This window comes from Prionailurus viverrinus, chromosome A2 (genome assembly GCF_022837055.1).
Source record: "Prionailurus viverrinus isolate Anna chromosome A2, UM_Priviv_1.0, whole genome shotgun sequence".
Taxonomy (NCBI): Eukaryota; Metazoa; Chordata; class Mammalia; order Carnivora; family Felidae; genus Prionailurus; species Prionailurus viverrinus.
In genome coordinates, this window is record NC_062562.1 from 86,539,558 (window position 1) to 86,551,839 (window position 12,282).

A 12,282-nucleotide genomic window follows, 5' to 3' on the forward strand; every position below is an offset into this window, starting at 1 on the left:
ACTAGCCTTCACTATTTCAGCTGCTGTTTGCTAGGAGAAATATTTAAAAGTCATATGTATAAAACATAGGCACATTTCAGATATTCTAACTTTGTTTCTTTCAAATGGTTTTCCCCCCCAAGGAAACTTTTTTTTTTTTTTTTTTTTTACAATTGAAGCCCAAAGTCTGAACTCTTACCTTCCCACGGGCCTTGATGATGGCAAAAGCGACAGGAAAGGGGTCACGGCTAGGTAAAGGACTTGCAAGCACATTTGTTAGTGAGTTGAGGTTTGTGATAGGAAAAGCACGTTGCTAATCCAAGTTTTCTTTTCATTATCTTGCATGCTCCCCACAGGAAGGCTTGATGAAAATACATTTAGGACAAAGACTTGTGTCTCTTTCAGCTGGACGTTATATAATTAATCCAAACTGTGGTGACTTTAAATGATAAACTTTTATTCTGAATATACTGTTTTTGCACAAGATTTAACACAACATTTTCTGGGATTATAAATATTTTTATAACAGTATTATACAAATTTTTACAAAATGTGTTTTATCAGGCTAGTTAATTTCCACAAAAGTGTCAAGAGAACATAATAAAGGGGAGAAAAGATCTTTTGTTCACAGAGCCAATTGGCCTTTCGCATGGATGCACACTGAGCATTTTAATAAAAGTATCCTAAACGCACGATCCAACAATCATACAGCACAACAAAAAAGACAGCTTTGTCAGGCCACGCGGTAAACTCAACCGGCATCTATACAAGACAGTATCCCATTAGTCTCCGTGGAATTTCTTTGAGTTAATTATGTGAACTAGAAGTAAGGTAGATGAAACTATTGGTAAGCGTTATCTGAGTCTTTGAAATTCTGGAATTTATTCAACACTCGATAGTTATGTTGTATTGATTTGCTGTTTACAGAAAGGTACACGGAATATTAGCAATATTAACATTCGGCTAATGGGAAAACAACCAAGTTCTAGATAACGATGAGATATTTTCAGCTGTGGGCACGTGAACTCATTCTATTCTACACTTAAAAAAGTCACAATGTCCGTTTTGTTTCACAAGGTCAAGCTGTCTACCTCTAGATTTCTTAGTGTCAGCTAACGATCAATGGAATAGTTTAGAGTTTTAAATTAAGACATAGAATTTAAGCTTTGGTGGAGAGAAAGATTAAAATGAGATGTAAAATAGAAGAGAGCATCAAATAAGCAAGTAACACTTGGGTTGCAAAGGTCACTTAAAAGGGATACTGCCTATTTGAACCCAGTAAGGCCAGTTTTAAAGTTAATAAAAGGAATATTATAGGAAAACTTACAAATGGCAGCAACACTGTTTTGTTGTTTTTCCAAGTTAAGCAGTAACGCCTCAAGCATTAGAAACATGAAAAAAGATCATACTAAAATCTTATAGGCCCAGGACCTAAAAATCTCTTCAATCAAACTTGCTAACTATGTCATGTTAAAAACCTGTTACAAATATGGACCACGATTGGTGTTTGGCAGTAATGCTGGTTGTTCAAATGAAGAAAATAGAAAGAAACCATTAATGCAAAAATCATTCCTGTTACTCAACACCAACGTAAGACTTATTTTGATTTTGTTCTAATGGCAAACTACATGAAACTGGATGAGTAGAGCCAAAATTAAATAAACCTAAGAGTCTAAAAGCTTTTTTTCTTGATCTCTTATATTGTTTAGTCTTTGAAAACCAGTATTTATAACAGGCTATTTAAGTTCTGGTCGACAATTAGAACTCACAGAAAAATCCTAAATTAAATAGAACAGTGTGATGGAATGAGTGTTACTGTCTTTGAAAAAATTGCTAAACGTATGAAGGCCAGTATTAGGCATGAGAACAATTTTTAGTCAGAAAGCACGTTCTTACCCAATTTATCACCATGTATGTGGGTCTCATAATATAGGTTTGTTTTATAACAGAAAAAAAAAAGGATCATAGCAAGACTCGTGCACGTAAATATATTTTGATGGTAAATGGAATCAATAGGACCCTGCCAAGAGATGCCAAGGTTAACTGTGATGGAGGCAACAATAATGCAGTGGATGAAAACATACTATTTCAGTGACATTAGCCATGAAAACATATTTAATAGATTTGAAGGATAATTTTAAGGTAGTTTGTTGTATGCTGGAAGCAATTCAGTTGTTTTAATGTGCATCATGTATACACACGAACTAACATAATTTGCTATTTTGATATCCCCTTCCCAACACTTTGATGACCTAAAATAGTCTAGCAAAAGTTAACAAGAAGTTTTAAATATTTAATTAACAAACAACATGATTGAAACATAGTGTTACTAGAGTGAGAAGTTCCGTATTTTTTTAAATCACTTTGGTGTTTTCTAAAATGTCAATACCAGTTACAAATGAGACTACAAAATCACAACAATGAGATAGAAATGGTAACTGATGTCAACTCCTAGAACAATAGCTGGCAAAGTGATTCCATTCCCGCCCCCCTCCCATTTATAAATAAAAAATAGTTTAAATAAGGAAATATACACAAATGGTACCTAGGGTATACTGGTGGTGAGAGGGAATGACAAATGTATGCAAAGCTAAAAACAAAACAAATGTCTTTTAAGCTATGCTAAAGACGTGGTTATGTCTTTGATATGCAGAGCATATTAAAGCATGCTGGATAATGTTAATAAGATTTTGACTTAAAAATGACATATAAGAAAATTTCCAGCATATACACACACCAGAATTTGGCATGTTCAAAATAAGAACAAATGCATCTTGCCATAAAAAATATCTGCACACTTCTAGCCTTCGGCAGAATTGCTCACTTTAACTAGAATTACACATTCATTGTTTTTACCCTTTCTTCAAACACTGTTGACTCTTGAAAATTATTTTGAAAAGCATAAATAATAATCTACCATATTACTCTATAATGAAATATCTGATTTACTATACTAATCATTTTCACCAATGAGGCTGTATAAAAACAATTTTGATTATTCACAATCAAGTATTCATGTGTATACATACAGATTCAAGGTTTCCTATTTGTTCAGATTGTTATAAAACCCTCAGCAAACTGCATGGAAATTTTGGTCAAGTGATCATACCGCTTAAAATGGAGGGACAAAAGCAGCAGCAGCAGAAATGTTTGGATTTTATGTGCTACTATTCACACGAACAAAGAGGAAACCTAGTATGAATCTTCATTGAGAACATATATGTACTCTTCAAAAAATAAATGTGTCAAATCTGATTTATGTACTTAAAATATCTGTACATAGGTTTTCAGGCAAAAGCACGAGTCTGTATAAAATCCATTAATTCCCATTTCACCATTTCCCTAACCCAATCATTCGGCATTGACATTGCACAGTATATTCAGAGTAATTGAACGACATTTGTAAAGATGACTTAAGTGCATTCCACTGCAAGGTTCAGAGTCTTACATAACAATAATGTCACTCAGTTAACTTTTCAAAGGACTATACTCTACAGTAAGAGAAAAACAAAAACCGAAAGTTAAAGTAGCAGCAGCATCATGCAAAATACCCTTGGTAACCAAAGTTCATTTATCACGAGAAAAAACATTTTCCCCTCCCCCCAACAAGTTTCTCTTAGAGCTTTTTGAAATATCTGGCTAGCACTACATAACTTTACTGTGAACAAAAGAAACATTACATCGAAGCATTTATTAAGGGCTTACATTTATGAGGAAATAGGTAACATATTCAAATTGCACCTTCAAGCACCTTTAGTTTAATAGTTTCTTAGTTATTATTTTCAAACACCAATTCATTCTCTCAGCTAAACTTAATTGGTCATCATTTGTGTTATATTTTTGGCAGAGAAGCCATTCTTCATAAGGCATTTTATTTATGGCAAATTTTTTTTGTAGAAAATTAGCCATTATTTCTATTTCAACAGATTACACCAATCTCTCTGTTTTGTTTTGTTTTTTTTTCAATAGCCATTACTCAAAGCAGGAAATAATTTTTAACAGAAGAATACGTGAAGGCAAAAATAACTCCATTTTTTCCTCTAGAGATTTTCTTGGTAAAAGAACGAGAATTGCAGCAGGTCAAAATTCCATGTCAAGGTCAAGACAATTTGTATGATTCATAAACAGTATGGGGAGCCCTTTTACATGTAATCACCAACAATGCAACGACAAACTCTCAAATCTTCCAATAGAGCATGTATAGAATTTTGCTTTGATGTTATACATAGATGATGCAGCATTCACACAAGTTCAAGGATCTGATACCCTGACATGCAGCCAGTGGGTGTCATATGAGTCTGCGCCTTACATTTATGCCATGGTATGGGCCCAGCTAGTGTTCTGCTGATTCCACAGTTGACCCTATTTTAATGCGACCAAGGGCTCATGTTTTGGCAGGGTCTGGAGTTTAATTATGCAGATTTAGTTTTAGAAGGTCACAACTGGCAGTGTCTGCTGCCAGATAAAAGCCAAAGTAGTACAAACTGGACGCCAATGATGGACCACAGGGAGGGGTTCAATCCAGAAACACCACCACAGTCAGTATAATCCTCCTGTTGGAAAGAAGGAAAAAGAAAAATCCTGAGGAAATACTCAGTATGAATCTTTGGGAGCACCCACGTATAGTCCACTTCTGAACTCACCTTACAAAAGTGCTTTAGTTTGAATCCAAATAAATTACATTACCCTAAACTTTATAGTTCAACGTTCTGAATAAAGCAATTTCTCTAGTACTGTTTCAAGAATGCCTTACATTTTGAGTTGCAGATTCTGATGATTAAGAAAGAAAACACATTAACAAAAAACGCTGTTTAGAGTAATATACTAGTTGCAAGAAAAAAAGGACAAAAAACAAAAACTTCCATAGTACCGGATATTCTTCTTATATTTTCATGACCATAAGTAAAAATAAAATTTACTAGCAGATTTTATAATTCCCAAGAATTATGATTTTAGCAATGAGGCTCAATAAGGCAAAGTTTGGGACAGGTAAGATCAATTTAAGAAACACACTTCTCTATCTTCCATATCCCTTATATCCAGTTTCAAAGGTGAACATACCATACTGCACATGTAGCATCAGGACCTTCACCAAAATTAAAAATAATAATGTATTTGAACCACACCTGAAAGGACACTCTAAGAACATATTCAAAATAAAGAGCTAAGCTAGCAAGAGATGCTTGTCTAGTTTACAGAACCATGAAATACCAGCAATTGACATCTGCATGCCCCATGGTCTAGTGATGGCTCATGAAGTCATTAAGTTCCCTACTATTGGAAAAATTATCCTTTATTTTTTATTCCTAGGTTCTGTATTCTGTAACTTTTTCTACATCCTTAATTCCCTTTAATTATTGAATTTCATAAAAGATGATTAGGAGAGGGGTGCCTGGATGGTTCAGTCAGTTAAGCATCTGACTCTTGGTTTCAACTCAGGTCATGATCTCATGGTTGGTGGGAGCGAGACCCACCTCCACAGCATGGAGCTTGCTTGGGATTCTCTTTGTCCCATTCTTTCTGCCATCCCCCGCATGCCTGCATTCTTTCTCCTCTCAAAATAATTAAAAAAAAAAGATGTTTAGGAAAGTAATTAGATATGATTTTTTTCTTACAGCCTTCACTATGCCGAGGTGCATCTTCCAATAATCAAAAGAATAGGCTATGTGAGTAAAGAACTGAGTAAAATGTTCAGAATAATTTCACAGAGACTCTGAGCTGGTTTGGCTTGTTTTCCTCACTAGCGTTTAATACAGTACTCGCCACCCAATAAATAAAATTTCTTTGAGTTGCATTTTCAGGTAGAATGCTTTTTCTGTTTGTTAAAGAGATGTCTAAAAGAAACAAAATACATTATGAAAAATTTATTTTTCATAATCAACTAAATATAAGGCAAAACATAAAATAATGATCAATTCTTGGTCCTCATTGTATTTGACTTGCCAGGAGCATTTGGCAATGTAGAATATTCTCCCCTTGCAATATTTTCTCATGTATATTTGCCTAACGCTTTTGGTTTCTTCCATACTTTTTGGGGGTTCATCTTGCTCTCTTTGGCTCAACATGCCTCTCTTCATGCTCTCTATGTGACAGACTTTTCCAGGGGTTCTTTTTATTTACACTTTCTTCCTAGGTAATGTAATCTGGTCCTATAGCTTTAAATTTCACACATCTGTTAATAACTTCTACTTTTATCCTATTTAATAGGAAATGACTTTTGCTTTTTTGTGTTATCATTTTTTTCTTTAAAGTCTGAGTTTCAGTTTAAATGGACAAATAAAATTGTAAGATATTTCAAGTGTACATTTAGGTGATCTGATATACTTAGACATTGTGAAAAGATAACCCCTTCCCCCATTAAATAACATTTCCATTATCCACATATTTATCATTTTCCCCCTTTGGTGACAATATTTAATTTCACAGTGTTATCAATTGTAAGTCATCACATTTTATTAGATCCTCAGAGTATATTCATAGTATAGCTGAAAGTTTGTACCCTTTTACCAAACTCTCCCTATCGTCCCTTAGGTACTGGCAATTACTTTTCTACTCTTTGTTTCTATGAATTTGATTAAAAAAAATTTAACATTTATTTATTGTTGAGAGAGTGAGCGAGAGAGAGCATGAGCACGGGAGGGGCAGAGAGAGAGACACACAGAATCTGAAGCAGGCTCCAGGTTCCAAGCTGTCAGCCCCGAGCCCGACATGGGGTTCGAACTCATAAACCATGCGATCATGACCTGAGCCGAAGTCAAGACGCTCAACTGACTGAGCCACCCAGGTGCCCCTATGATTTGATTTTTTAAAAATAGAATCCATATGTAAGTAATGTCATGCGATATTTGTCTTTATCTAGTTTGTTTCATGTAGCATAATGCCCTCAAGGTCCAACCAGGTTGTCACAAATGGCTGGCTGTCCTATATATCTATCTATATAACACTTCTATATCCATTCATCTGTTGACGGACACTTAGGTTGTTTCTATATATTGGCTATTGAAAAAATGTCTCAGTCAACATAGGAGGACTTATGACTTTTTCTGGAAAAAAAATTTTAATGTTTGCTTTTGAGAGAGAGTGCAAGTGGGGGAGGGGCAGAGAGTGAGAGAGACACAGATCTGAAGCAGGCTCCAAGCTGTCAGCACAGAGCCCAATGTGGGTCTAAACCCAGGAACTGTGAGATCATGACTTGAGCTGAAGTTGGATGCTTAACCGACTGAGCCACCCAGAGGTCCCTATGTCTTTTCTAATTAGTGTTTTCGTTTTCTTCAAGTGAATACTTAGAATTGTTGATTCATAGTTATATTTTTAATTTTTTGAGGAACCTCCATACCAGTTTTCATAGTGGTCCCTCACACAGGACTCCCATTTTCCACATCCTTGCCATAATGGTGATCTCTTGTCTTTTTGATAATAGCCATTCTAGCATGTGTGAGGTGATATCTCATTGAAGTTTAGATTTGCACGTATCTCCTAAGTGATGCTGAGCCTCTTTCATGTATAGACATAAGATGGATATACTGCAGGTTCAGTTCCAATTGTAGATATCGAATAAAGTGAATATCTCAATAAAGCTACTCAAATGAATTTTTTGGTTTCCCAGTGCATATAAAAGTTATGTTTACACTATAGTGTAGTCTCTTAAGTGTACAATAGCCTTGTGTCTAAAAAAGTACATACCTTAATTTTAAAAAATACTTTGGTGCTAAAAAATGCTAATCATCATCTGAGCTTTCAGGGAGTCATAATCCCCCCCCGCCCCGGTCAAGGGTCTTGCCACGATTGATGATGGCTGCTGACTGATGAGGGTGGTAGTTGCTGAATGGCTATTGCAATTTCTTAAAATAAGACAACAAAAGTTTGCTGCATTGATGGATGCTTCCTTTCAAGAACAATTTCCCTACAGTCTGGGATGCTGTTTGGTAGTATTGTGCCCACAACAGAACTTGTTTCAAAATTAAAGTCAATCCTCTCAAATCCTGTTGATGCATGATCAACTAAGTTTACGTAGCATTCCAACTCCTCTGTTGTCATTTCAAAAATAGCCACAGAATCTTCACCAGGAGTACAACATTCTATTTCCAGAAACTACTTTGGTTCATCCATAAGAATTAAACCTTCATTCATTCAAGTTTTTAAAAAAATTTCTTTAAATTCAAGTTATTTACCATACAGTGTTGTCGTGGTTTCAGGTATAGAACACAGTGATTCATCACTTCCTTGTAACACACAGTGTTCATCCCAACAAGTGCCTTCTTTAATGCCCATCACCCATTTAGCACATTCCCCCAACCCCCGCCTCTCTCCAGCAACACTCAGTTTCTTCTCTGTAATTAAGAGTCTCTTATGGTTTGTCTCCCTGTCTGTTTTTGTCGTATTTTTCTCCCCTTCCCCTATGTTCATCTATTGTGTTTCTTAAATTCCACCTGAGTGAAATCATATGATAGCTGTGTTTCTCTGACTTATTTCGCTAATCATAATATGCTCTAATTCCATCCACGTTATTGCAAATGGCAAGATTTCATTCTTTTTGTTCTCCAAGTAGTATTCCATTGTGTGTGTATGCATATATATATATATATATATGTGTGTGTGTATATGTATATATATGCCACATCTTCTCCATCCATTCAAGTTTTATCATGAGATTGCAGCAATTCAGTTACATCTTCAGCCTCCACTTGTAATTCTACTCTTCTTGTTGTCTCTACCCCATCTGCACTTACTTCCTCTACGGCATTCTTGAACCACTCAAAGTCATCTATGAGGGTTCAAATCAACTTCTTCTAAACTCATGTTCATGTTGATATTTTGGCTTCTCCCTTGAATTGTGAATGTTCTTCATAACATCTAGAATGGTGAATCCTTTCCAGAAAGTTTTCAATAAAGTTTGCCCAGATCCATTAGAGGAGTATCTGTGACAGCTATAGGCTTACAAAATGTGTATTTCCTAAATAACAAGACTTGGACAAGTGGAAATTACTCCTTGATCCATGGGCTGCAAAATGATGTGTTAGCAGGCATGAACACAACATGTATCTCACTATACATCTCTGTCATAGCTCTTGGGTGACCAGGTGCATTCTCAGTAAGTAGTCACATTTTGAAAGGATTTTTTTCTCCTCAGTAGTAGGTCTCAACAGTGGACTTCAAATATTCAGTAAACCGTGTTGTAAACAGATGTGTTGTCATCCAAGCTTTGTTGTCCATGGATAGAGAACACAGGCAGAGTAAATCAAGCCTAATTCTTAAGAACCCTAGGATTTTCAGAAGGGTCAATGAACAGTGACTTCAACTTCAAGCCACCAGCTCATTAGCCCCTAACAAGAGATATGGTCTATTGTTGGAGGATAGGCGTTGACTTCTCATCTGTAGCTATGAAGGATTTAGATGGCATCTTGTTTCAATAGAAGGCTATTTCTTCTACATTGAAAATCTCTCACTTACTGTAGCCATTTTCATTAATTACCTACTTAGATCTTCTGGATAGCTTGCTGTTTTACCTTATACTGTTATGTTATGGAGCTGGCTTCTTCACTTCAATATCATGAACTAACCTCTGCTAGCTTCAAACTTTTCTTTGGCAGCTTCCTCCTCTCTCCCAGCTTTCACAGAAAGGAAGAAAATTAGGGCCTTGATGTGGATTTGGCTTCAGCTTAGGTAATGTTGTGGTTAGATTGATCTCCTATGCAGACCCCTAAAACTTTGCCTTTTTTTTTTTAACCATTTGTGTGTTCACTGAAATAGCACTTTTACTTCTAATTTCCTTTAAGAACTTTTCCTTTACATCCACAACTTGACCAAATGTTTTGCACAAGAGGCCTAGCATTCAGCACGTGTTGGCCTTTGACATAGCTTCCTCACTACCTTTTAAGGTAAGAGACATGTGACTCTTCCTTTCACTTGAACACTTAGTGACCAGTGTAGGGTTACTAAGTGGCCTCACTTCAAGATCATTTTGTCTCAGGAAATAGCAAAGCCCAAGGAGAGAAAAGGAGCTGGGGAAATGGCTGGTCGGTAGAGCTTTCTGAACACAAATAGCATTTCTTAAGTGTGTTGTCTTAAATGGGTGTGGTTTGTGGTGCCCCCAAACAATTAGAATGGTACTATCAAAGACACTGTGAAAACCGTATGTGACACAAAGACACCAGTGAGCAAATGCTGTTGGAAAATGGCACAAATATATTTGCTTGAGGCAGGGTTGCCACAAACCTTCAATTTGTTAAAAAAAAAATGCAGTATCTGTAAAGTGCAATAAAAGCAAAGTGCAGTAAAATAAGGTGTGCTTGGACCTGTTGCCCATTCATAGGAATTTGGGAAAAATTCTACTCAGATTCTCTGTCAGCTCTTTAATCAGATTTCTTTTGATATTATCCGACTTGATTTCTTTATACATTTGGGATACTGGTCGCTTATCAGATACATAATTTGCAAACAGTTCCTCCCATTTTGTGTATTGCCTTTCAAGTTTATTGGTTTCCTTTGCTGTGCAGAAACTTTTAATTTTGATGTAGTCCCATGTTGATTTTTGCTTTTCTTGCCTTTGCCGTTGGGATCAAATTTAAAAAAAAAAAAAAAAAAGAAAAGAAATAGTTGTCAAAACCGATGTCAACAAGATTGCTTCCTAGGTTTTCTTCTGGGAGTTTTATGGTTTCAGGTCTTACATTCAAGTAGTTAATCCATTTTCAGTTGACTTTTGTTGACAGTGTAAGATAGTGGTCCATTTTTATTCTTTTGTGTGTGGGCTTTCAGTTTTCCCAGTACTTTTTTTTTTTTTTTTAATTTTTAGAGAGAGGGAGTGCAAACAGGGGAGAACTGCAGAGGGGGAACGAGAGAGAGTCTAAAGCAGACTTCATGCTTAGTGTGAAGCCCAGTGCAGGGCTGGCTCCCATGACCCTGGGATAATGACCTGAGCTGAGATCAGGAGTCAGATGCTCAACCTACTGAGCTACCCTGGTGCCCCATCAGCACTATGTAATGAAGAGACTGTTCTTTCCCATTATACATTCTTGGCTCCTTTGTCATAAGTTAATGGAACATACATACGTGGGTTTACTCCTGGGCTGTTTTGTTACATTGATCTGTGTGTCTGTGTGTGCCAGTACCACACTGTTTTGATTAATGTATTTGTATAATATAGTTTCATATCAAGAAGTGTGATGTCTCCAGCTTTGTTCTTCTTTCTCAAGGTTGCTTTGCCTGTTAACGGTTTTGTGGTTTCATACATATGTTAGAATCATTTGTTGTATTTCAGTGAAAAATGTTATTGAAATTCTGATAGGAATTTCAATGAATCTGCAGATTGCTTTGTATGGTATGCACATTTTAACAATATTCTTTTTCAAAATTTTTTTAAATACTTATTTATTTTTGAGACAGAAACAGAGCATGAGTGGGAGAGGGGCAGAGAGAGGGAGTCACAGAAACTAAAGCAGGCTCCAGGCTCTGAGCTGTCAGCACAGAGGCTGACATGGGGCTTGAACAAGGTCAGATGCCCAACTGACTGACCCACCCAGGCGACCCCATTTTAACAATATGCTAATTCATGAGAACTAGTATCTTTCCCTTTATTTTTCAAGTTCTTTTATGTTATAGTTTTTAGTGTTTACCCCCTTGGTTAAATTTACTAAGTATTTGATTTTTTGGCAGAATTATAAATGAAATTATTTTAACAACTTCTGTTAGTGTATAAAATAGAACTCATTTTTTACATTTTTTTTAATCTTGAAATTTTACTAAATTTATTTGAATAAGTGGATTTCTTAGGGTTTTCTATACAATATCATACCATCTGCAAATAGAGATAATTTTTTCTTTTGCAGTTTGGATGCCTATTATTTTTCTTGCGTATTTGCTCTGCCTAGAACTTACAGTACTACGTTAAAGAAAGTGGCAAGAATGGGCATCCTTGTCTTATTCATGGCATTAGAGGAGAAGCTGTTAGTTTCTGGTGCTTGGCTGTTAGCTTCTTCTAATTTTACCATTGTGGATGATAGCTGTGAGCCTTTATTTTGTTGAAGTACAGATCATATATACCAACTTTGTTAAGGGTTTTTAATCACAGTGGATGTTAAATTTTGCAAGTGCTTTGTCTGCATTTATTGAGATCATACGATTTTCTTTTCCCCTTCACTTTATTAATATGGTTCACACTGGTTCATTTATGAATCTGAAACTGTCCTTGCATCCCAGTTAATCATGGTATATGGTTTTGTGTTGTTGGATTCAGCTTGCTAACATTTTCTTGAGGATTTTTGCATCTAGGTTCTTCAAAGATACTAGCCTGTAACTTTCTATTCT

The 12,282-nt window shown here is 35.9% G+C and overlaps 1 protein-coding gene across 3 annotated transcripts in view; it reads right to left on the reverse strand.

The window, feature by feature from the left end:
• Positions 1-415: 415 nt before the first annotated feature.
• Positions 416-12,282, reverse strand: part of CACNA2D1 (calcium voltage-gated channel auxiliary subunit alpha2delta 1) — a 709,277-nt gene continuing 697,410 nt past the window's right edge. For all 3 annotated transcript variants that reach the window (XM_047849277.1, XM_047849276.1, XM_047849275.1), the window contains one exon: positions 416-4,532. In XM_047849277.1, the coding sequence (XP_047705233.1) occupies positions 4,416-4,532 (117 nt within the window). In that variant the 3' untranslated portion in view covers positions 416-4,415. The remainder of the gene's footprint in view (positions 4,533-12,282) is intronic.